We start from the raw sequence: 26,648 nt of genomic DNA, 5'->3' as shown, positions 1-26,648 counted from the left end.
AACAAAAGGAAACTCATCTTCGTGGAAACTGACATCTCGTGACACAAAGAATTCCTTAGTATTAAGATCATACACTCTCCAACCTTTCTGCCCATGAGGATAACCAACAAACATACACCGCCTAGACCGTGGACTAAATTTGTTTGTAGGTTTTGGTTGTGTCACCGCATAACATAGGCAGCCAAATATCCTTAAGTGACTGTAATCAGCAACAGATCCATGCAAAAGCTCATAAGGAGTTTTGCCATTGAGAAGCTTTGTGGGAGTTCTATTAATAATATGAGCTGCTGTCATCACACTCTCTCCCCAGAATTTGATTGGCAAGTTTGCTTGAAACAAAAGAGCACGAGACACAATTAGAATATGCCTATGCTTCCGTTCTACCCGACCGTTCTGTTGCGGCGTATGAACACAGGATTTCTGATGAAATATACCATTGGCAGTGAATAATTCAATCATCTTGTTGGAAGTAAATTCAGTTCCATTATCTGATCTAATACTCTTAACTGTTGTATTAAACTGATTTTGCACCATTAAAAGAAATTTTCGTAACACACCAAAAGTTTCACTTTTGTCACCCATCAAACAAACCCAAACAGCACGACTGAAGTCATCGACTATCGTTAAAATACATGGCCCAACCGCTTGTGCCAAAGTTCTTGCGTATCACTGGAGCGAACTGTTAAAGCTGCTGCTTGGCTTGGTCGAAACACATACACACCATCCCTGTGATCACCCAATCCAATCTCCGTCCTCAGCTTGCGGTCCTGCAAAACACAACTATTATTAGTGAATACCACATCAACATTATGTTTTCAACAGAAGCTATCTCCTACTCCTTCTTTTCATTATCCAATGTCTTATTTGTGCCAAATTTAAAGTGTAACTTGATATCTGTATCTCAGTTGGTACGACAACATAATGTTGATGTGGTATTCACTAATAATAGTTGTGTTTTGCAAGACCGCAAGCTGAGGACGGAGATTGGATTGGGTGATCACAGGGATGGTGTGTATGTGTTTCGACCAAGCCAAGCAGCAGCTTTAACAGTTCGCTCCAGTGATACGCAAGAACTTTGGCACAAGCGGTTGGGCCATGCATCATCCGAAGCACTTTCTCTGATTCCTTTTTCTAGTAGCATTCGATTTGGCAATGTAAACAATAAGGCATGCGTTATTTGTTATCGTGCCAAACAAAATCGATCCTCGTTTCCCATTAGTGATCGAAAGGGTAATAAAATTTTTGATCTTCTTCATTGTGATACATGGGGTCCTTACCGCACTTCCTCTTTCTCTGGTGCTTATTATTTTTTAACGATAGTCGATGACTTCAGTCGTGCTGTTTGGGTTTGTTTGATGGGTGACAAAAGTGAAACTTTTGGTGTGTTACGAAAATTTCTTTTAATGGTGCAAAATCAGTTTAATACAACAGTTAAGAGTATTAGATCAGATAATGGAACTGAATTTACTTCCAACAAGATGATTGAATTATTCACTGCCAATGGTATATTTCATCAGAAATCCTGTGTTCATACGCCGCAACAGAACGGTCGGGTAGAACGGAAGCATAGGCATATTCTAAATGTGTCTCGTGCTCTTTTGTTTCAAGCAAACTTGCCAATCAAATTCTGGGGAGAGAGTGTGATGACAGCAGCTCATATTATTAATAGAACTCCCACAAAGCTTCTCAATGGCAAAACTCCTTATGAGCTTTTGCATGGATCTGTTGCTGATTACAGTCACTTAAGGATATTTGGCTGCCTATGTTATGCGGTGACACAACCAAAACCTACAAACAAATTTAGTCCACGGTCTAGGCGGTGTATGTTTGTTGGTTATCCTCATGGGCAGAAAGGTTGGAGAGTGTATGATCTTAATACTAAGGAATTCTTTGTGTCACGAGATGTCAGTTTCCACGAAGATGAGTTTCCTTTTGTTGCTATAAGTGTGCCTACACCTAGCCCATCATTACCTACATTTATACCAATAGATTCTAATGATTCTGCCAATCCAGTATCTCAATCAACTTCAAATGATTGTGAGGCAGAAGTGCAGTTGGAAGATAGGGGGAGTGTCCATCAGTCTGAAAGGGAGCCGAATGAAGATTCTACATCAAATGCTGATCAAGTGCAAAGGAGTGAGGATCCAGCTCCTGCTCTCGTACAAAGGAATGAAGATTCAGCTCACGAACTTGTGCAAAGAAGTGCAGAATCAGCTCAAAACGATTCTCTTCGTCCAGCACGCACACGAAGGCCTCCGTCCTATTTGAGTAACTACAAATGTAATCTGATTGAGGCACATACATACACTCCCAGTCTCACCTCTTCTAGCTCCACCTCAGGTATACGGTATCCAATTGCCAACTATGTGAATACTAACAATTTTTCTTCAAAACATCGAGTTTTTGTTGCTGCTATTGATGCAGGTAGTGAACCTCGGTCATTTAAAGAAGCAATGACCAATGATGTTTGGCGTAAAGCTATGGCTCAGGAGATACATGCACTAGAAGAAAATAATACGTGGACTATCACTGATTTACCTGCAGGCAAACATGCCCTTCCATGTAAATGGGTATATAAAATTAAATATCATTCCAATGGTAGCATCGAGCGCTACAAAGCAAGGTTGGTAATTGCAGGTAATCATCAAGTTCCAGGAGAAGATTTCCATGAAACTTACGCTCCTGTAGGGAAAATGGTGAGTGTTAGAACTCTACTCTCGGTTGCAGCTGCAAAAGGTTGGTACTTGCACCAAATGGATGTTCATAATGCGTTTCTTAATGGAGAACTGGACGAAGAAGTGTATATGCGCATACCGGCAGGCTTTAATCAAGGACAAGGAAGAAAAGTGTGTCGTTTGCAAAGGTCGTTATATGGCTTACGACAATCTCCCAGGAATTGGTTTGCAAAGTTGAGTTCCTCACTTATTAAATACGGTTTTGTTCAATCCGAAGCAGATCACACTTTGTTCACTTTGAAGCGTGGTTCTACCTTCTTGACCATACTAGTCTATGTTGATGATTTGGTGTTGGCAGGAAATGATTCCCAAGCATGTCAAGAGGTTAAGATTTATCTTAACAAGTGTTTTAAAATTAAAGATTTGGGTCACTTGAAATATTTTTTGGGCATCGAGGTTGCCCGTAGCAATGAGGGTATCTTCTTGTGCCAACGAAAATATGCATTAGATATCCTCAAAGAAACAGGTTTGTTGGATTGTAAACCGGTTCAGTTTCCAATTGAACAGAATCATCGCTTAGCTCTGGCAGATGGACCTGACTATGATGATCCAGGTCGCTATAGAAGAATTGTCGGCAAGCTAGTGTACCTTACGATCACTCGTCCTGATTTGAGTTATGTAGTACACACTCTTTCACAGTTCATGCAAGCTCCAAAGGAAGCACATTATGAGGCTGCCATTCGGGTACTAAGATACATCAAAATGAATCCTGGCCAAGGTATCCTCCTTTCTTCCAAAAGTGATCTCAAAATTCATGCTTTCTGTGATTCAGATTGGGCCAGCTGCCCTTTAACTCGCCGTTCAGTTTCTGGGTTCTTCATTATGCTTGGAACCTCACCTGTTTCTTGGAAAACAAAGAAGCAACTCACTGTCTCACGCTCCTCAGCAGAGGCTGAGTACCGCTCCATGGCTGCCGCGACAGCAGAATTGATATGGTTAAAGTCTTTTCTTGCTTCACTTGATGTTATCCATGATGATCCTATGGAATTATGTTGTGATAATCAAGCCGCTATACATATCGCGGCAAATCCTGTGTTCCATGAGCGAACTAAACACATTGAAATTGATTGCCATTTTGTCCGGGAAAGGTTGGTTTCTAAGACGATTCGAACTACTTTTGTTCGTTCTCGTTTGCAACTCGCAGACATTTTCACCAAAGCACTTGGTCGTGTTCCATTTCTTGCCGTTCTTTCCAAGTTAGGCATTTCATGTCTTCATGCTCCAACTTGAGGGGGAGTGTTGGAATAGAAGATTCTATATGTTGTTATGATTTGCTGTGATATGTTGTAACATGTAGTTTGTTAGGATATGTATAACTGAGTCCTTTTGTAATTAGGTGTAGTTACTTATCTTTAGGAAGTTGTTTTACTATTTGATAACAGACTCAAATTTTCCAATTTAACCTGTGAGTTTACTGTATCCTCTTTCAAACCCACATCCAACTCCACTATCTGTGACTTTTCAAGAGCTTCAGGAAAAATTTGATTCAACTTATATTCCCAGAATACAACGTCTCTGCTGTAAGTTACACTTCTAGTATCCGAATTCCACAACTTATAACCTTTGACGCCTTCCTTGTACCCAATAAAGATACACTTTTCAGATTTACTGTCAAGCTTGCTCCTTTTCTCCTTGGGTACGTGCATATATGCTTCACAGCCAAAAACTCTGACATGAGATACGTCTGACCTTTTTTCAAACAGTGCTTCATACGGAGTCTTCTCCTTCAAGGCCGATGTAGGAGATCTGTTCTTCAGATAACAAGCAGTAGCCACTGCCTCCGCCCAAAACTCAGCTGTCAAGCCTGCACCGCTCAACATACTCCGAGCTTTCTCCATGAGAGATCGATTCAACCTCTCTGCCACCCCATTCTGTTGAGGTGAGTAGGGCGTAGTCTTCTGTCTTACAATCCCATTGCTCGCACAAAACTGGTCAAATTTTGTTGAACATAATTCTCCTCCATTGTCAGTTCTCAGCACCTTGATTTTTCGATCAAACTGATTTTTCACCAAAGCCTTGAACTCGCGGAATTTATCAAACACTTCATCCTTGCTGCGCAAGAAATATAACCACACATATCTTGAAAAATTATCAGTAAAAGAAACATAATACCTTGATTTTCCATGTGATGCTACATGTGTGGGGCCAAACACGTCACTTTGTATCAGGTTCAGAATCCCCTCAGATCTTCCTCCTATGGAATCAAAAGATACCCGATTTTGCTTCCCTTGCAGGCAATGCTCACAAAATCCAAACCCCATAGAGTAGCTCGGAATTCCATCCACCAGCTTCTTTGATGTTAGAGTCTCCAGACTTTTTCCTCCAATATGCCCCAGCCTCCTATGCCATAACATAGCAGTGTCCTCCTCCGCCTGTTCTGAAACATAGCTTTCACCACTGAATACTGTGCTACCCAGCAGTTTCCACAATTTACCATGACGCTCTCCTCTTGCAATAACCAAAGCTCCTCGAGTCAGCTTGCAAGAATACTTGTCACTGATAAAATTAATACCAGCATCTGTCATACTACCAACGGAGATCAGATTTCTGGTAAGCCCCGGAATATGCATCACACCCGACAGATTCTTGACTGTCACGTCACTCATCTTCAGCTTTACCTTTCCACCCCCCCCCAACAATTGCATGAGTCGTGTCATCTCTCATTCTAACTGTACCGCCAGAATATGATTCATAGGTGCAGAACCATTCCCTATGAGGTGTCATATGAAACGATGCTTCAGTGTCAATAATTCAGTCATTACAATCACTATGACTGTCAAACGCCATGTACAGGTCCCCTGTACTATCATCATCATCCTTCTTTGTACCCGAAGCATAAGGTTGTAAATCATCCCGCTTCTCAGGACCTAAGCTTTTACTTCTGCAATTCCTTCTCAGATGTCCAACCTGTTTGCACCATCAGCACCTCATTTCAGATTTATCACGGGACTTTGACCGTCCCCTCGATCTTCCTCTATGACCAGACTTTGATTTGTCACCACTCCTCCCTCTAGCAACCAGAGCCTCATTGCTGGTACCTTCAGAACCTACCCTTCTCATCTCCTCAGACAATAAGGCAGCAACAACTATCTCAAACGACAATTTATTAACACCAGTACCAATTGACACAATGATGTGCTCCCAAGAGTTGAGCAGTGAACACAACAAGGTGCAAGCTTTGTCTTCCTCATCCAGGTTAATGTCTATAGACGAAAGTTGTGCACAAATAGTATTAAATTCATTTAAATGAGCAGAGAAAGAATCACCTTGGCTAATCCGCAGATTGTAGAGCCTCCTTCGCAGGAACAACTTGTTCACGAGTGACTTGCTTTGATAGAGACCTCCCAGCTTCATCCAGAGATCCTTCGCGGTCTTCTTAGAAGTTACGTTCACCAGAACGTTATCTGCCAGGCATAACCAGATCAGGCTTTACGCCTTTCGATCGTCTCTGGTCCACTCCTTCGACTCGCCTTCACCTGACGTTTCATCACCGACAGGTTTCGTTGGTACCGATGGCTTATCATCTTCGATCACGTACCACACGTCCCTATCAACGAGCAGAGCCTCCGTCTTCAGCTTCCATAACTCGAACCCTTTTCCTCCTAACTTTTCAACCTCGATTCGTGCTTGGCCAGTCGACATCCTCTCTAGATCAATTTCGCAGTTTTCTCTATGCACAGAAAAACCCAAATCGTGAAACCCCAATCTGTCACAGGAACCCTGGTCGCAGAACCAAATCTCTTGATACCAAATGTTGGAAATCGACAATCACACAAAATTGAGAAAACAGAAAAGAGATAAGAGTAAAGAGATTGACACGATGATTTACCCTGGTTCACCCAATTAAGGCTACGTCCAGCTTGTCTGTACTATATTCTCCTCACCGCCACTCGTTACAAGTTACTCGATTTACAAGAAAAATATAAATAGGATTAGAAAACCCTAACAGCATCTATTCATGGGCCTAAGGCCAAACTGCTAAGAAAATTACAATAAAACAGAGGCCCACAATAGTACCTAGTCTCTACGGGGCTGGGGGCGCTGCCCCCCGGACCCTCGCCCGCTCACCTGAGAGCGGGACCCCAGTTGCCTTTCTACTGACCCCGATAATTAGGGCCTTCATCAGCATACGAAGTATAAGACATACCCAACAATGAGAGCTTTTAAGTCCTTAGGCCAAAGAACTTTCTCCAATTCAGCTGACATTTTAATTACATAAGACATTAGGATCTGTTTTGACGTCGATCGGAAGATCGGGTAAAATCCAAATTTCTGAGTTGCAAATGTGTAATTTATAAATTCAACCAAAAGGTTAAGCGGATGAGTGAGACTACAATAATGATTTTATCTATCTCTAACACACACGCCCCTCACACGAGAGTCTACTGGAATTAAAATGTGGTCACTGAGACTCTGATACGAACCAATTCAACTCTAAACTATTAGGTAAAGCTACATTAATAATTTTAAGCGACAATGTCAAATACCAAAAGCTTCTTCTCTAATTCATGATATGATCAATCTTTATCTCAGATCATACTTAAAAGATAACCGAAATCTAACTTACTGCGGTTCAAGCGCTTGCCAATTGAATGTGACACAAACTTGATATAAAAAAAAAAAAAAAAAATGTGACAGAAACTTCTCTTGTGTGCCACCCCTAGCTGATAAGCAAGCTGGGCTGAAGGAGCTGGGACAGAAAGCTCTTGATTCGAATTTTAGGTAAAGTAATTTGGGAATTAATGACAAAAGCCTTCTCGCTCTATATCATATAGGAATTGGTGAGGACATCCCTGAAAAAAAAAATGAAATAAGTGAATACAATACAATTGAAATGGACAATAAATTGAAAGATAAACTCACTTAGTTCATAAATGATCATCATAAAATATAGATTTTTCTCTGGGCCCGCGAGTTTTTGTTTGATCTTTAATTTTATTTTATTTTTAGTAAGCTGATGGATTTTTTTTTTTTTTTTTTTATCATAACAATACATGAAAATACGAAAGAATACTTAAATGGATTCAATGCATCCAGATGGCTATTACATTCATTCAAAGACGTGTTAGCGATTTTACCAAAAAAAAAAAAGACAAATCCAAATGGGGCTGCTCTTGTAGGGATTGAGCAAGGTGGGTACAAGAAATACTGTTTGAGTCTCAGCAAATGATACATTGGGAGGGGAAAGAAATACCGAAATATCATATTACGGTCCGAGTTTTGGATTAGTCTACAGTTTAAAGAATTAATTTGTGAGAATACTGGGAGATCTAATTCATCTTAAAAAGATAATTGTAATCGGTTATAAAAAAAAGTTAGAGGACAGATTTTTGGTATATGATAAGGTTTATTTTAGATGCTTATTAAGAATGAGTTAGGCATCAGATCAATTAAACCTTTATTCAAAATAGCAATCATCAACTTTACTTTTAAATATTTTCACCGGTTCATTAATTACCTAATTAATCAGGATCGAGACAATCATCAACTTTTAAATTCAATTCTTATTAAATTTTTTGTGGTATTCTTTTTGTTGTACCTACCTAATCATCAAATTTAACGATTAAGTAAATATTAATAAAATCTTGAAGCAAGTTAAAAATATTGTATCGATTCATCGCTTTGCGATTAGTCCGATTCGATGTGGATTTAGGATTAAGGTTTTAAACCCTTTCTAAAGGTGATACTAGGGAGGATCGAACACATACTCTTATCCTCACTTGCTCAGCTTTCTAAAGGTGATACTGAAAAGGATCGAACACATACTCTTATTCCACCTGCTCAGCTCTCATACACCAACTGAACTATAACCAACATTTTATAACCAACATTTTATAACCAACATATATCATGTTTAAAATATGGAAAAAGTGTTTATCCTTTTAAATGACACAACTTATATCATTTCACTCTCACAAAGAGGTGGGACCCACACCTTTACTTTTTTGTCAACTCTCTCTCCTCCTTTATCTATCTCTTTCTCTATCTTAAAATGACATAACTTTATATCCTTTAAAATGACACACTTCTCTCTAAAAAAATACCTCAAAACCTACTCATTCTGCTACTTCTTTTTCATCTCCTAATTCACATGATAAGATAGTTGGAAAAATAAGAGAGTTGGATTGTATAGCAAGAAAAAGGTATGTTAAATGGGGAAAAAATGTTTATGCTTTTATTATAGAAAAAAAAAATTATGTCCATTCACATAAAAATAAATGAATTCCATTATAAAAAGAACAAAGAAAAAAAAAATTAGTCGAACCCCCTCAGTTTATACGAGTGACTGAATGTGATAAAGAATGAAAAAAAAGTTTGTTTTTCTTTTATTGTATGAGAAAACAAATTCTTCCTACACATAACATAAAAAGGTGTGTTGCTCATTTTTTTATTTTTTTAATAGGTGAGTCTCACACGTGATTTATCTATGATATGAGATTAGAATTCTGTTATAATATAAGATTTATTTTCCCAACAAAAAAAAATTATAACAAAAGCAAAAACATTAAATCCATTATAAATATATGAATGTTAACAAGTGCATCAAGAGTTCCTGCTAAGAATTTAAAAGTAAAGATTATTAACTAAAAAACTAATTTTTTTGAAAAATTACATAAAATATTACAAATTTTTATTAAATTTTTTATTTTGTAATTTCTTAATTAACAAATGTCCATAGATTACTCGCATCAATAAATTTTTACTCAGAGTTTTCTTCTTATTCCAAGAAAGACCGACATGCATTTACGAGTTAGGTAATTATTAATAAATAGCATTGTGTACACGTTATGGAAGAAATTTATTACATAAATGCATTAAAAAAAGGAAATTTTGAATCTTTGAACTATTGTTATTATAATAAATTTAAAGAAGAGTAAATATTTAAAGCCCTCGTTCATTGACTAAAGCAGTTGGGTATGCGCAGTCCGGGCGGCATAACAGATGGTCACGCTGGACCAAGTCATGTATTAAGGCTCAAAAATAAAATCAGAAGCGTGCGCCCATTAAATGTGTCTGGATAGTGATAGATGATGAATTAGTTGAGGATATTTTTAATTGGAATATTATTTTCAATGTTACATAAAAAAAAAATTGTTGGATCTCGCCGTTGTTGATATTATAATATCATCTGTTAAGGTTATAACAGAATGAATTGTTGGATCTTATAATAAATGACACTTAATTTTATTCAAAAATATTGTAGTTTGAAATTTTGAAGTTTTATTTTAAAATTAATACCATTTGATGTAACAATTGACATTGTTCTAAAGGAAATTATTTTGAATTTAATGATTTTAAATATAAGAAAATAATTTCTCCTGAATACATTCATTCTATAAGCACCATGCACATGTTTTGGCCATTTTTTCTACTTAAACTCATGTAATTTAATTTTTTTTTTCTTAATTCAGTTACACTCGAGTCCTAAAATGTTCTCACTCTTTATGCTAATTAGTCACAAAAGAATTATAACCCTCTCCCACCCTAAAAAAATTTAAAATAATAATAATAATAAATAAAAAAGAATAGCCTTTGAAAATTTAATGTAAAAAATGGTATTCGATATTCAACTAACTAGACCAAACGATGGTAGTTTAGTTGGCGTTAGAAAATTAAATAAATGAAGATGAGAGTATGTATTTTATCTTCTTCAATACTATTTTTGGGAAGAATTTAATATTTTTGTTTTATTTGATGAACCGGTTGAAATATCTAAAAAAAATTTAAAAAATCAACTAACTAGGATCTAGGATTTTCAAAGCGTTATGGGATTTTGGTGCGAAAAGACTACTCATAAATAAAAACCCCATCCTTTCAACCAGATGAGCCGATGCAAATGCAATGAACCAAAAAACTCTCACCAAGCGATGTTTAAATGCTGTTGCCAAAAATCAAAATAAAAAGTAATACAAAATTGGGATCTAAACATTAAAAAGCAAACAATAATATTATTTATGGATTTAGTTTTTATTATTTTAAAGTATATAAAGTTATATCATTTTAAATGAGAGAAAGACACAAACAATAAAAATCATGAAAGAAAAAATGAGTGATTTTTTTTAAAATCTAAATTTTAAATTAAAAAAATGTTAAATTGTGTCTTTCTTTCACTTAAAATGACATAATTATACGTTCTTTAAAAGGATAAATATTTTTTCCATTATTTATATATTTTTGTACATTTTCTTTTTATATCTATTTTATATAGGAAAAATATATAAAAAGGAAAGACATTAAAAGTGTAAGAAAATAATTAAGTGAAACATAATATTAAAAAGCAAAAACAAAGAAAAGGAAAACTCTTGTGCCTTCATCTGTTGGTGCTCCACGCCTCCACCTAGTTCTAATATACACAAACCACGTTAATGACGTTATGTAGTTGTAGGTTGCTCTGATTCTTGTCGTCACCTCTCTTCCTATAACACACACCCTTTTACCCTTTCCCTTTCACTCATTTCAAAAACCATGGCTTTCTGTGGCACCTTCGTTAAGCCAAACCACTCTCTGCTTCCATGCCACAAAACTTCAAGTCCAAACCATGGTTGTACAAAAGAGGTTGGTGAATCACACGTCCACATCTTCTTCTTTTTTCCCCTCTTACAAAAGAGGTCTATGACCATGTTTCACTAGATACTCTACACACTACCATGTTTCAATTACCTTTTATGCTCTAACAATTTAATAACATAGACATTAACACTACGTGTATGGTTTTCTCATTTCCTTTATATATGTTCATCCATTTTTACTTTCAAAAAAGGATCACATTTCTTGATCATGCAATGATGATAGTGATGTGTGTCTAATTGCATGTATTTCAGTTCTGTGTGAGAGCCTCAGCAAGAAGCTTGGATGATGGGGAAAGGACAATTATAAGGAAAGAGAAAGATGGGTGGAAGATCAATTATTCAGGCCATAAACCTGTGACTCCAATGCTGGATACAATCAATTTCCCTGTTCATATGAAGAATCTATCCACACAGGTGAACCATTTATTAAAGTGTTGGAGGCCATGTGAAGGAAAACAACAGTTATTTTATTTCTCTCTATATAGTTTATACTGTTTTTGTGGTTAAGATAATGCATATATATTTGTCAGGACCTGGAACAACTTGCTGCAGAGCTAAGGGCAGACATTGTACATACAGTATCAAACACTGGTGGGCATCTTAGCTCAAACTTGGGAGTAGTGGAATTAACAGTAGCTTTGCATCATGTTTTCAACACCCCAGAAGACAAGATTATATGGGATGTTGGGCACCAGGTCACTCTTTGCTTCTCTTCTTTGTTCCTCATTTTCAATAGAAAATCAAATTAATTAATTGTACACAAGTAGAGAAATTTGCTCTTATAATGAAATTTAGGACATGTTTGGATTTGTTAATTTTTGTTCTTCTATTCTTCAAAAATGTTTTGCAATACAAAACTTAGAATTGATTTTAAAAATGAGAGAACAAAAAAAAATTATTTAAATATAATTGGATCAAAATGTGTGCTCTAAAAAGTTACTGTTAATCATGAGCTTCTTAAAATCTTATTTGAATATAATTAGATCATCTCTCACCCTATGATTTTTGAGTGCAATCTAAAGTTGACAAGAAATTTAATTTAATTAGTGGAATATCATTAATGATCTTTCATAATCACAAGAGAATTAAAAAAAAAAAATTGACAACACCTCTTAAGTTGTTCTCATTCTCCTGAATTTAAAACCCATCGTTTGGAAAACAAATTTCAAAAACTCATAAAAAAAAACAATGGTTCTAAACAAACAAGTTCTATTAATTTATTATTTTTTAAAACATAAAACTGCTTTTAACAACAATAACTAAACAGACCATTAACTTCTTTCCTTTTTGTTTTTTTCCATAATTACTCGGGATCGTTTAATTTGCTTAAAAATAAGGAATAACTCGGCAAATAAATATTTTGTTTAATTATTCAAATAATATGGACCAAAGACAACTCTAAGAACAACCAAATTTTTAAATTTCTGTTATCCACTAAACCAAAATATAAAACATTGCCTAAGCCACAACAAAGAAAAAGACTAATAACCATATCCTTTCATTATTCCAACTTCGTTGTGCACAAAACGATACACATTACAAAGAGTTTATAACAATTTTTATCACAAAAAATTTAGTCCACATTTAACAACACAAACAATTATCTATAACTCAACCACTTGTGCTAGAATGATCTGTTTATGTGTTTTGTCCCTAAACATATATTAAACTCAATCTAATATCATGTTTTGTGTAAGTTGGTTTAAGAAGCAATCAAATTGCAGGCATACGCACACAAGATTCTCACAGGCAGAAGGTCCAGGATGCACACCAATAGGAAAACCTCAGGGCTAGCTGGCTTTCCCAAAAGAGACGAGAGTGTACATGACGCTTTTGGGACAGGGCATAGTTCTACAAGTATATCTGCTGGTCTTGGTGAGATTATCTTAAACATCATTACATTTTATGAAACAAATGCCCATGTACATAAAGTTGGACAAAAATTCTCAATGCTCTCAATTTTTGGCCACAAAAATTGCTACAGGGATGGCAGTTGCAAGGGATCTATTGAGAAAGAACAACAGCGTCATCTCAGTGATTGGAGATGGAGCAATGACTGCTGGCCAAGCTTATGAGGCCATGAACAACGCAGGATTCCTTAACGCTAACATGATAATTATACTTAATGACAACAAGCAAGTCTCTTTACCAACTGCTACAGTTGACGGTCCTGCAACTCCAGTTGGAGCCCTCAGTAGTACTTTAAGCAAAATTCATGCAAGCACCAAATTCTGCAAACATAGAGTAGCTGCACAAGTAAACTTCTCAAACTTTTCTTGGAAACCAAACTTCATGGTTTCAGTTCTAATGTTAAATTTCAATCTGACTCCAATTTTATCTGCTAAAGAGAACCATAAAGCAAATAGGAGGACAAACACAGCAAGTTGCAGCCAAGGTAGATGAGCATGCAATAGGTATGGTCAGTGCTTCCAGTTCTGCAATTTTTGAAGAGCTTGGGTTATACTACATCGGCCCTGTGGATGGTCACAACATTGAAGATCTGGTCACCATTTTTGGAAAAGTGAAAGCAATGCATATAGCAGGGCCAATTTTGATTCATGTTGTGACAGAGAAAGGGAAGGGATACCCTCCAGCAGAAGCAGCTACTGATAAAATGCATGGTGAGAATGGAACTTTATTTGTCTTGTCTTGACAGAATTATGAGGAGAAACTGTTAAGAAGGCTCATACTCACTCACACTTTCAGGTGTTGTTAAGTTTGAACCAACAACAGGCCATCAGTTTAAGCCAAAATCCTCGACACTTGCATACACCCAGTACTTTGCTGAGTCTTTGATAAAGGAAGCTGAAATAGACAATAAGATAGTAGCTATTCATGCAGCAATGGGAGGAGGGACAGGTCTAAATTATTTCCAAAAAAGGTTTCCAAACCGCTGCTTTGATGTGGGGATAGCTGAACAACATGCCGTTACATTTGCAGCTGGTTTAGCTGCAGAAGGTCTCAAGCCATTTTGTGCCATCTATTCATCATTCCTGCAACGTGGATATGATCAGGTGAGCCAATAACAGTAGACAAAATATAGCAGACACTGATTTTAATCATGTATGTCAGTTCAATTATCACAAAACATCTCATATTTGTGATTTATATTGGGTATGAAGGTGGTCCACGATGTAGATCTTCAGAAACTACCGGTCCGATTTGCTATAGATAGAGCTGGTTTGGTTGGAGCAGATGGACCCACCCATTGTGGAGCATTTGATATCACATACATGGCTTGCTTGCCCAACATGGTGGTCATGGCTCCATCTGATGAAGCTGAACTGATGCACATGGTGGCAACAGCAGCGGCCATAGATGACAGACCAAGCTGCTTTAGATTTCCAAGAGGCAATGGAATTGGAGCTGGTTTGCCCCTCAATAACAAAGGAACTCCACTTGAGGTTAGCATAAGTAACCAACAGACATTTTCAATATATAATACTGGATAAAAAAGTAATCAAATGGAAAAAAAAATTGGTTATGCAGATAGGAAAGGGCAGAATTCTGATAGAAGGCAGCAGAGTTGCTATTGTTGGATATGGTTCTGTAGTTCAACAATGCCTGCAAGCTGCACAAATGCTCAAAACACTAGACTTTTCTGTGACAGTTGCTGATGCTAGGTTTTGCAAACCTTTGGATACTGATCTCATTAAGCTATTAGCTAAAGAGCATGAGTTTCTCATCACAGTGGAAGAGGGTTCTATCGGAGGTTTTGGATCACATGTTTCACAGTTCCTAAGCATAGCTGGTTTCCTGGATGGACCTCTGAAGGTAAATGGTAAACCTTCCTTTATGTAGACAGATCACAGATCACTCTTTCCATGATTTCATTTTCAGATTATCAGTCCTTGTACCTGGCTCCATTTTTCTAGTTCTAATTCTCATTTGAGTTTTTCCTGCAGTGGAGATCAATGATGCTTCCTGATAGATACATCGAGCACGGATCAGCACAAGATCAGACAGAAGAAGCAGGACTTACATTAAAGCACATTGCGGCAACAGTCTTATCTCTTATGGAAAGGCCAAAAGAAGCTCTTTTGTTCAAGTAAAATACCAAACAGATATGAATTTTGACCTGTAACCAGAAAGACAAATCATACTCTTAGAAGACTCCATATTGGCTTTGTAGTTTAGTAAAAGTTTCTAATAGCTACCTTTGTAAAATCATGCAACAGAAATAAGAGATACTGACTTTAGCTGCCTTGCAACAAAATCATGCAAGTCACAAAATTAAAGATACAAATTTGCCGATCAATTTTTCAATAATTGAACCCAGTCACTGACCCTGTCTTGATGTCAACTCAGAGTCATGATGTAGTGACTTTATTATCAATATCGATTCAGTTCATGCTGGATATTCATCAGTGATTAATTAGCCTTACTCACCAATAACATCATTTAAATGACAAGGTTCCAATTACTAGCAGAAGCTCAAACAGTTACCACTCGGTCGAATTCCTCTGCCGGAATCTGTTAAAAGACAAATACCGGCTAATCTAACTTCATAGATAGTCCATTCCCATCGTCACTGATTCACTTTTTGCGTAGCTTAAAATCAAAGTTGAGAAAATATTGCATGTTTGGAAGGTTGTCTTGTAAAACAAATATTGATGAAAACTCATGTCATGAACCAAATATTCCAAAAGTTTAAGTAGTTAAGTGAAGACACATGAATGGTTTTATATTATATCCCTAACACACCCCTTCATAATGAGCCCTTTATGTTTGAAGCATGGACAATGCACATACCCACCTACCTTATGTTAAAATTTAACCTTTTATTAGAAAAATAGGAAAAATAAGGATTTGATCATAGAGACTATAATACTATGTCATGAATTATATTAGATCTCTAACAACTCAAAAAGTCACAATTAACACAATATCAAAGTCTAATATATCGTACAGTTTTCATGTTGGGATAGCACATTTACAGAAATAGGGAAATTAAAAAAAAAAATCTCAGAAAAAAATTATGTACATCTAAAATTTTCTTGTTTTAGCTACAATTGATTACTTTATAATAAGAAATTTCAATTTTATCAAAAATCTAAGAGAAGGGAAGACTTGATCATACGTATACCTTTTCTCTTATACTTTTGTTTGTTTCTGTTTGAAAACAAATGAAGGAATCAGAGCCAAACTAAGTTATATACCACATTGAAGCATTTATCTTAAAGAAATAATTGAATTAGGAATTCCTTACGGATTAAACCCAGATCTTCAATGGTCCAAAATTTTGAGATTTACATCTTTATTAAGTATTGAACACAGATCTGTGTTGGGGATGGTATAACTAATTAAAGTTAAAACTTATGATAAGACAATGGTCCAGATGAATAATCATGCATGGTTTACCTTTCCTTCACAGGCTAGATACGATGTGTGGGCTAAGTAGGCATCTAGAGGGGTTAGTATATATCAAATGTGATTCACCAGTAATCTTTACAGGAACATAGCCCTCCTTTAAAATGATGGAATCTCTTGGCATCTCTGGCAATGATATCTCTCCCAGTAAGTAGAGAAACAAATTTTATCCAATTGTGACAATCCCCACAAACTCTAAGATTCTTGAAAATCCTGATAGTAGTAGTTCTACCACCAGTCTTCCACAAGGCAAAAGCTATAGCCAATTTTTCACTGTGATAATATAAAGAACTCATCTTCTTCTTTTCATCTAAATCCTGCAACACAAATCTGGTATCAGGATTATAACCCAGAGTTTTAACCTTCTCTATTAATTCATTCAACATTTCAAAAATCTGATGAGCTCTTGGGTGAGACAAATCTCCAGCCATAAAAGTATGAACCTCTCTATCAACATCAACCCAACTCATTGAAGGACTTTTCTTCAATTTCAAATCTCTTATTGTGCTTTTCATCTCAATCACCTGGTTCCATTTTCCAGCTGAAGCATAAAGATTTGTCAAGAGGATATGAGTTCCCCCGTCCCCAGGAGCAAGCTCAAGGACTTTTCTCATAATTTTCTCTGCCATCTCTACCTCTCCATGAATCTTGCATGCATTTAGCATTGTCCTCCATAGTACAACATCTGGATTTCTCACTTCCTCTATCAACATTGCAGCCTCTTCAAGTCTCCTAGACCGCCCTAGCAAATCAATCATACAAGTAAAATGGTCTCTTGTCAACTCAATATTGTGATCATTCCGAATGGAAGCAAATATTTGACAGCCTTCTTCAACTAATCCTGCATTATTGCATGCCAAGAGAATGCTGGTAAATGTCACACCATTTGGCTTAAGTCCCAATTTTTTCATTCTTTCAAATAGCTGAAGTGCCTCACATCCGAAACCATTTTGGGCATAAGCATAGATCATTGAATTGATGGATACTACATCTAGCTCAGTTAATACATCAAAAACGGACCTTGCTTTATCTGTATTTCCACATTTTCCATACAAATTAATCAGTGCTGCACCAGCATACTTATTTCCATCTAATCCTATTTTCAAGGTTATGGCATGGATTTGTTCCCCTACTTCAAGCATTGCAAGGCTTGAACATGCATGAAGAATACTGGACAATGTGAAAGCATTTGGATTTATTGAACAACGAATCATTTCCCTGAATATTGACACAGCAACCTCCTCTCTCCCATTCTTCACAAGACCCACTACAAAAGATGTCCAGGTCACCTGGCTTGCATAAGCAAGCTGATTAAACACCTTTATGGAATCCTCAACCATGCTGCATCTTGAATACATGGTAAGCAGTGAAGTCTGTGAAGCAACAACAGATTCTAGACCAGACTTAACAACAAGGCCGTGAATCAACTGACCATTAACTAAACCCCCTAGATTACCACAACTAATCAAGATGCTTGCAAGAGTGTACTCATTAGGCTTGACTCCCCTATCGACCATGTCCTCAAAAACCTCTAAAGCTTCCCCATCTAGACCATGCTGAGCATAACCCACAATCAATGAAGTGAACAAGACAACATCTTTCTCCAAAACACGGTCATACACTAAATGAGCATATCTCATTTTATCAAACTTGGCGTACATATCAACAAGTGCACTAGCTACAAACCCATCCAAGACCTCCAAACCCGAAACCACAGCCAACCCATGAGCCCTCTGGCCATGGCGGAGGAGACCCAACTCTGAAAAAGCCTTAAAGATAGCAGAGAACGTGTACGCATCAGGTAAAACACCCTCCACAAGCATGTTGCCGTAGAGCTCAACGGCTTCTTTGCTCTTCCCATGGCTGACATGAGAAGAGATCATCGAATTCCAAGTAACTATGTGTCTGTTGGACAATTCGTCGAACAACTTGCGTGCTTCAGCTAGGCTAACGCATTTGATGTAGCCATGAATGAGCTTGTGGCCCAACAACAAGTACGAGAAACCTGACTTGATGACGTGGGTGTGAACTGCTCTAAGGGTAGCTAAGGATTTTGTGTGCGCGCATTGTGCAATCAGAGAGGAATAGAAATTCATATTTTCATGTTTTATTTTTCTTCTTCAATATATTTATTAAAATAAAATGAAGAAAAGAACAGACAAGATAAATTGAGGTTTATGTGAAGTTGTTAACAACCGTACTCGTTTCTCTTCTTTCACAAAACTATTCTAACGTCTTTGGAATCTTTATATATAATAGTATGGTGCTGCTCCACGAGTAATTTTTCCAATCCAAAATAGGGCCATTTAAGTAACATGTTATATTTTATTTAAAAAAACTCAATCAACTAATATAAGTTATGTTTATTCCAAAAAAAAAAAAAAAAAACACAAACATCTGCAAACAATATTAGTGATTATTTCTGTTTTACACTGGCCAAATGGCCTTACCCAGTTGGCCCAAACGGTTACTTGACAAGGCCTCAAACATAATATGCGAAGTATGTAGCTCCTCAATATATGTATCTCTCACATATTCCATGCATATATGACTTTTTTCATGTTAGGGATCATATTATCTCACACCATAATGGAGCCCACATGGCTGAAATAACCTCACACTTCCTTTGCTTAGAGGAAATCTCCCTCATCCTATAAATAGAAGGTTTTACCTTATTAAAAGCATCATCTTCTCCATCATTTTAATTTACTGTTACTTTGCTAAAGTTTCACCTCGACCATAATCAAGCTCAATTCACCTCCCTCTTTCATCCTCTGCTTGTCTAAGGCTAAAATGACTTCATATAACCTTGGTCCATACTATTTGTCTCAAACCTCTATTTCCATCTCCTGACAAAATCAAGTCCAGAGCATTTAATTGGCTTTAGAGAACCATCTTTCGTATCAAAAGATGCAACATTTTTAGGTAGAAATAGGGTTATTATAATTATTTTCAGGTAGAATATATTTTACATATTTATGGGGTGTAATAATAATGAATAGTAATTAGTACATAGAGAATAATAATTAATTATTAATTAAATTATTTGTTAGAGATATAGTGAGTTGCACACCGGATATTTTGAAAATGCCATCAAACGGGTAAATTATTTTAAAATCGCAATTAATAAGTTTTTTTTGCCCAAAAAGAGAGACAAAAACAAAACAAATTAAAACTTCAATGAAACGTTGGGACACAAGGGTTTTAGCCAACTTAGAAGCTTCAATTTATCTGGTGAACAACTTAATCCACTTACCCATATAATGTTAATGAGAAGATTTTCAGGAGTTGAAACGAGCTTCACCAACCCCGATCAAGTTCGCTTCATGTCTTTGATTTCTTTCATTTCTTAGTAAAAAAGAAAAATTGTTTACTTGTTAAATTTAAGCATATCAACAAGAATTAAAATCACAAATGATCACTTTCAAAAGAGTCAAAATCAGAGATGATTTATACTATCAACAATAGTATACACTAGAACGTCACATTGTTACATTATATCCGAAAATATGATAAAGTATTGATATGATCTCAAAGATATTTAAAATTAAATTTAACCATACAAGGAAACAGAAGTTTGTTCAACTAGTAAAATAATACGACAATGTTATTTCAGGTTCTCCAACTTACTCATCAGTTTTTTTTTTTTTTTTAATTGTTCACGCAATATCAAATGTTGTGTATAAAGTTCACCTATTATTGTGTACGTAAACTCTAGTATTAAAAATGGACATATGAATAAAAATATCAAAAGCAAATAAATAAATAAAAGATGAGGATGAACTTTTATAAGTCATGGAGCAAAATGATGAATTGTACAGTGACAACTCCCCCACCCCTTTTAAGGGGGAGAGAGAGAGAGTGAGAGAGAAACCGAACAAAATCTATCTTTGTAAGTCTATAGGAAGTAAGCATCATCTTTTAAGGAAAACAGTGAATCCATATTTACAAAGTGAAGGTTGTCGTTGTTATATAGGAAGAACTCATGATGAAATGCTGCTTTCCATCATCAACTTATTTGTCCACTTTGAATAAAGGCTTGAAGTAAGCTCTGCGCTGCAAAGGTTTGATCAGGTGTCCCAGATATTACAACCCTCCCTCCACTTGTACCAACGCAAGGATCATAAACAGTAACACTTGCACCTGAAATCTGGTCCCACAACTCTAGACGCATATTAATACCAACTTCATTGTAAAACCATTTCAGGATTCCAGAAACATCTCGAGAACAACTGCTTAAGTAGAAGACTAATAGTAGTATAATAACAAACAGGATTCACATTGTTTATGGTGTACTAAAACATAAATCCAAATTTGGTAATATCTTGGGAATTAATATGTCTATGCGTGTATGAGCTTATGTAGCAAATAGATATATATGCACTTAAAATTTTCTGTTGTGGACAATCTCAAAAACATAAAAAAGCTAATCATGATCATGAAATTCTCAACATTATCAATAACAATTTATTGATGTCAAAAGAATGTCCGTAATTTCCAGAAATCTATGTTATTCCATCTCAAATAATAATATGCATGAAATGCCAAAGCTAAACTTTGATAATGGCCAATAAATTTACCATAGTGCAACCAAATCAAAGACTACCTTAATTTTTGGCCAGTTGCAGTACCAAACAAATGCAACAAAACGGAATGCAAGTTTCTTACATAGATATTAACTAATAAAATTTTTATTTTCTTTTTTTTGGGGGGGATGACCTAATTAAAAATTATTAGTTCTCTAAAATCCAAATTGATCCAATCACACCAATTAATCAGAAGAAAGCATAACCACCCAAACCCTATTCACCCCAATTAATAATGCATCATATCTTTATAAAGGGAATTGTCAAGCACCTGTCTGATTTGATCCAAATTGCCGCCATCTTCACCATAAACAGAACCAAAGACATGTTCAGAAACTACAATCTCCACGGTAGTATTTGTCACAGTAGCAAGCTTGTTTCCCCTGCCAAAAGATTTTATCAAGCACAAAGGCTGAGAGAAAGATCAAAAGCCTGAAGATGTCTTCACAAATTGAGATACTTGTCTGCACAGCAATGTGTTACTTGTTTTATTGACTTGTAGTTAATATACTTTGCCACTGGGTTCAATATCAAATAATTGGGATTTGGGAATCTAAGACCTTACTAATTGAATATTTATATGACAAAACGTAACCTACTTAAATCTATTTTTTATGATAATGTAAATTACAGCTATATAGTTTATGTGCCTATCTGCTTGATATCTGTCCCCAGTTGAATATAAGATTGATCTCTAAATCCTAAGATCACTACAACAAAAAAACATGATAGCTCTCTAAAGAGAACTTTTAGGGCAACAAACAAACTTTTACTGTATAACGGAAAATAAGCGCAAAATGCTCAACTTTGCTAAGTTTGGAACAAGAAAAAAAGAAAGGGAAAAGAATGGCAAAAAAGAAACTTATATTCGGTATTGCATTTTACTGACCTGCCACGTTCCAAATTCTCATTTAAATCCGTATGTAACTCTCCATTATCTGAGATTGTTTCAGCATGCACCCCTGCATTCTACAAATATACACACTCCTAAATAATCTCTTTCTAAAGCCTTGGAAGAACAAGAAAGAGTTGTAGTAAAAATCAGAAGAGAGTGAACACAAAGGAGGTGAAGAAACCTGCTGCAGAAACCTCCCAGAAGGAAAAGCGGATTTTCCATGGGAAAAATTATTACCCTTTACAGGATCCTTATTCACTTTCCAGTTGGATTTCATTCTTGCTTCAGCAGGCACCTCATTTGGCAAAAGATTATCCCTGATTCTACCAGTGATTTTATGCAGAGCATTTTGTACACATCTGAACCCACCAGTGATCTGCATGAAATATCCTCTCTGAGTACGAGCTTGACTAGGAGACAGTAACAAAATATTGTTGGAGCATAAAATAGACAGTAACAAGAAACTCAGTCTATTCTAAGTGCCTGAATGCCTTAGTAGTCAACCCAGTGCAACAAAATAAGATGTTTGTTTATACCAAAAAAAATAAAAAAAAAATAAGATGTTTGTTATCAGTTAACACCTAACCTATGCTGGTACACAAAAGCATCACTCTACATCAATCACTAAGCATAAAGAACAAGGATTGGAAGGATACTGCAAAGTAATATACAACAATGCACAGAAGGTACCTGAAAGAACCTAACAGATGATGAGTGTTTTTTGGTTGGATGTCTCCCATTTTATTTTATTGAATACATTTGCATAAGTTAAGCAGAGCTTCTGCCAAGTATAATTGTTAACTGTTTTCCATCTTAGGGAAATTTAAATTGGAAATTTCGCAACAAATAAAAGCTATCATTTTATCATGAAAGGATATCAGCATATGATAACAAAATCAAGATCTAAAAGATTACAAGAAGCTCATAGTGTTAGGTGAGAAATTTAAACCCTTAAGATCCTTCAAAAAAACAAAGTTAACTTGAATTATATAAAATAAATAAGAGTACCTGTACTATCACATCATTATCTGAAGCACCATTTGGAATCAGCTCTCCATGCAATATTTGTATATCAGCCCCAGTTACTCCTTTCAATTCTGAAATCACCTGACCTTCATTGCCACTCAAGCAATTTTCCATGCTTGATGCAACTAAAAGTCTCGCAGTAACAGGTGATTCCAAACTAGAAACTGGGAGAAAACCCTTTCCAATGTGATCTTCAATAATTCTAGCAAAGACAAGAATAACAGCATCTTGTGCAGGAGAATAACTAGATTCAAGGTTCTGGATGAACAAAAGCCAATTCTAAATCAACAATAAAAATTATGGCAATCCAAAATGTGTTTACATACAGATCTATCAAATGCATGATTATTTGTCAGTGCATGAACATATGCACAAGAAAAAAGGGGGCAAAAAAATCCTGGAAATACTATTACCAGAGTCAGTTGTAGCATATTGCAATTTCCTCATATGACTAACCTCTTTAGCAGAAATGGTGATAATGCGCTCTGCAAACTCACTTGAAGGAGCTGCAAATATGATAGAAGCACCTGTTTGGCTTTCTAGAGCCCTGACTATTGTCCCTCTTTTGCCAATCACACACCCAGCTACATTATTAGAGCAAAGTAGTCTGAACACAACTTCATTTTCTGTACCTTTTGAGTCATTGCTAGATGTTCCATTAGAATTAGTTGTCCGTTTTGAAGCATCAGAAATAGATAAACCTTCCATGGATGGTAACCATGAATTAAGGTTAGGAAATAGTTCAGCATGTGGATCAAGGGATGACCTATCAGAAGAACTAACAGTTGTTGTGCTCAAAGGTACTGGAACTTTGCCTAATGGCGGACAATCTTGAAGACAATTAGATACGCCAATCAGCGCTTTCTTTACAGCCAAAATTGCACCAGTTATCTGCCAATCAAACAAGCTCCCAGATAAAGAAAAAGAAATTTAAATAGTCATTTCAATGACAAGTGAATGGTGTTATGTCGGGAGTTGCTGAAAAGAAATTCCAAACATGGAACTGGGATCTATAATTTCTTTGTTGACAACTTGATCCCCCATTAAAATTATATGCAGAAATTAAGGGTAGATGGCCACATGAAAAGCACGTATACTCTCACCGTATCAGATGAGATGCAAACGGAGGAACAAAACAAAGAAGGCGTGCCCATATTACAAGGGAAATTAAATGACAATTTGTACTACTAGGGAATTCAATATTGACATTTGGCAAAGAGACAGATCAGATTAAATTCGTTAAGTACTTGCAAGTTCTCCATTGTAATTTTGCAACAGACGCCACTTGCCCACAATCTCAAATTATGCGATACAGCATTTAAGATGCAAGTTTCCAGAGAAAAATAAAATAAAAATAAAGGTGAAGGCGTTGACCATTAAAAACATAATATTTGTCATGTTATTTTCATTTGGCTTCAAACTCCACGCATATCTAAACGCTAACAGCTAAAACCCCTTTGTCTTTCACAAAACCACTAAGGTTCATCAAAGAGTGAATCAGGATTATATATCCAGATTTCTCATAATCTCAAAAAAATAAAAAATAAAAAATAAACAAAATGAACTCACTTGAACTAACTCCTCGTCTTTAGCGGCACAATGTGGAGGAGGGAAAACCCTAATTTTGGCACCACTATTGTTCCTAATGGTGGTTATGTTCTTCCCTCCTTTACCTACAACGGCACCAATCTGAGAGGTGTGTGCGAGCAATTTACAGAAAACCTCCCCGTTGAAGGTCCTGTTAGCGTTAACCCCTTTCTCGGCCTCAAGCTCCCATATTCGCTCAAAAACCCTAAGCACAGCTTCCTGGGCACTCGAAACCTCAACTTCCCCATCAACCCCATCACCAAATGTAATCCCTTTTCGGGTCGACACAGACCCGATGACCAATATGACCCGGTCGTCGGTGTTGGGTACAGCATCCTCGCAGTGGATTTTGCACCCAGTTTCACGCCGGAGCTGTGACACGATGGCGCCGGAGCTGCCGATCAGACCTCCCACGACGGACGCGTGGCAAACCAAGCGGAACGCGATCTGACCCGGCAGCACCTTGAACACGGGTCGCTTGACTCGGTTGTTTCTATTCAAAAACGGTGGTTGATGCTGATGCTGATGCTGATGCTGATGTTGATGTTGATGGTGGTGTTCGGTTTCGGTGGCGGCGGCGGCAGAGGAGGTGGGGTCTTCCATTATGGGAGTAACGGATTACAAGGTGGGATCTTTTTCTCATGGGTGTTAGTGTGCACGCGCGAGGTCACTTCGATCTGAAGCATAAGGTTAAGCCTTTCATGGAGGTCACTGATTCATGAGAGAGAAAGTGGTTCAGTGGAGTGATTGAAAGGAATGGAATGAAATGAAGTAACGCGGAACGCGGTTCTGAGAGCATCATAGACCATTTGTATTTATGTTTGGACTTATTAGTTAAAATTAAGGTTATGTCTTGTAGTCAAATTGACAATAGTGTTGTTGTTACAGTAGGACACTGTAACAACCTCAATTTTGTCAAGGTAAATAATGTGTGTTAACGGGGGAATCTGAATCTCTAAACTGTTTTATAGAGTTGAATGTTTACTTTTGATTTATTTATTTTTAATATTAAGACAGAGCTATCCCTATTCAATTCTTTTCAGCTACTGTGTATTCGACAATTATCATTGAAGAAAGAATGAGATTAATCCTACGACCGATCCTTAAATGCAAGGAAATCACCTCTTATCCCAAAAAAAAACATTTACCAAGGATCGAATACACCACGCTGTTCGCCCCTCGAGTTAGTTGAATATGTGTTATCATCGTGTGTTTAATGCTTTAATGGGGGGAATCTCAAATCATTGACGGCGCTCCGGTCCTTCCTCATACAGCAGTGTCAGTCACAGGACCATGGTCTTTATTAATTTGACTAAGTTCAATTGGCAACCAATCTTTTGAGATTTGAAAGATCATCTAAGAATTTTAGATAAAAAATAGTAAAAAAGTTAATTGAAGATTTTTATATTACAAAATGTTACACATGAAAATAAAGAAATAACTCTATGGATAGTTCAAGTAGTAATAATGAGATTAGGGAAGAATGAACGTTAAAAGAATATGGGTTTGAATTTTTCTTGGAACAGAACTGAGTAATTATTAAGCTGATCCTTTTTTCACCCGCGTTGTGGAAATATTCGGAAAACTTGATTAGTCAGTAATAAGTAATAACGATCGTGAAAAAAATATTATTTATGACTTTATAAACATGATAAAATTGTTGATACGCGTCACTTCAATTCAAAATTTTAAGATATTGAAAGACATTGCATGAAGTTAAATTAATTATTTTATATTTTTCTTACAAATCCCTTCATGTATGAGTCCTTTGGGCACGAGCCCAGCTTATTTTTTGGTTTGACTTATGCTTTTTTTTAATTTTATCTAAAAAGAGTAGTAAAAATCAAATTCGTAATCTTGTTGTCAACATATCACTAAA

The 26,648-nt window shown here is 36.3% G+C and overlaps 3 protein-coding genes across 4 annotated transcripts; 1 reads left to right on the top strand and 2 right to left on the bottom strand.

The window, feature by feature from the left end:
• Window positions 1-11,653: 11,653 nt before the first annotated feature.
• On the top strand, window positions 11,654-15,361 carry LOC133301018 (probable 1-deoxy-D-xylulose-5-phosphate synthase 2, chloroplastic). Its single transcript, XM_061500617.1, has 9 exons — window positions 11,654-11,719; window positions 11,836-12,000; window positions 13,030-13,180; window positions 13,290-13,561; window positions 13,653-13,926; window positions 14,012-14,319; window positions 14,428-14,709; window positions 14,795-15,079; window positions 15,211-15,361. Exons 1-9 carry the CDS (start codon window positions 11,669-11,671, stop codon window positions 15,355-15,357), a joined length of 1,935 nt encoding a protein of 644 aa, XP_061356601.1. The 5' UTR covers window positions 11,654-11,668; the 3' UTR covers window positions 15,358-15,361.
• Window positions 15,259-18,782, bottom strand: LOC133301009 (pentatricopeptide repeat-containing protein At5g65570). The gene is made up of 2 exons (XM_061500608.1): window positions 16,667-18,782; window positions 15,259-15,383 (listed from the first exon to the last, which is right to left on the bottom strand). Exon 1 carries the CDS (start codon window positions 18,769-18,771, stop codon window positions 16,741-16,743), a length of 2,031 nt encoding a protein of 676 aa, XP_061356592.1. The 5' UTR covers window positions 18,772-18,782; the 3' UTR covers window positions 15,259-15,383; window positions 16,667-16,740.
• Window positions 18,783-20,454: 1,672 nt separating this feature from the next.
• On the bottom strand, window positions 20,455-25,563 carry LOC133300995 (KH domain-containing protein HEN4-like). Of its 2 annotated transcripts, none has more exons than XM_061500599.1 (7): window positions 24,752-25,563; window positions 23,639-24,073; window positions 23,165-23,440; window positions 22,338-22,532; window positions 22,151-22,230; window positions 21,533-21,644; window positions 20,455-20,839 (listed from the first exon to the last, which is right to left on the bottom strand). In XM_061500599.1, the coding sequence occupies exons 1-7, from the start codon at window positions 25,370-25,372 to the stop codon at window positions 20,762-20,764; spliced, it is 1,797 nt and encodes a 598-aa protein (XP_061356583.1). In that variant the 5' UTR covers window positions 25,373-25,563; the 3' UTR covers window positions 20,455-20,761. The 2 variants fall into 2 exon arrangements, with proteins under 2 accessions (XP_061356583.1, XP_061356574.1); XM_061500590.1 differs by having other exon boundaries at window positions 20,455-20,825.
• Between the last annotated feature and the right edge of the window lie 1,085 nt (window positions 25,564-26,648).

Source organism: Gastrolobium bilobum, unplaced genomic scaffold (assembly GCF_033153095.1).
Source record: "Gastrolobium bilobum isolate Gb01-03AN ecotype WA unplaced genomic scaffold, APGP_CSIRO_Gbil_v1 utg11781, whole genome shotgun sequence".
In the NCBI taxonomy this organism is placed as follows: Eukaryota; Viridiplantae; Streptophyta; class Magnoliopsida; order Fabales; family Fabaceae; genus Gastrolobium; species Gastrolobium bilobum.
The sequence above is the reverse complement of the archived record's forward strand: the minus strand, read 5'-3'. Positions and strand labels throughout refer to the sequence as shown.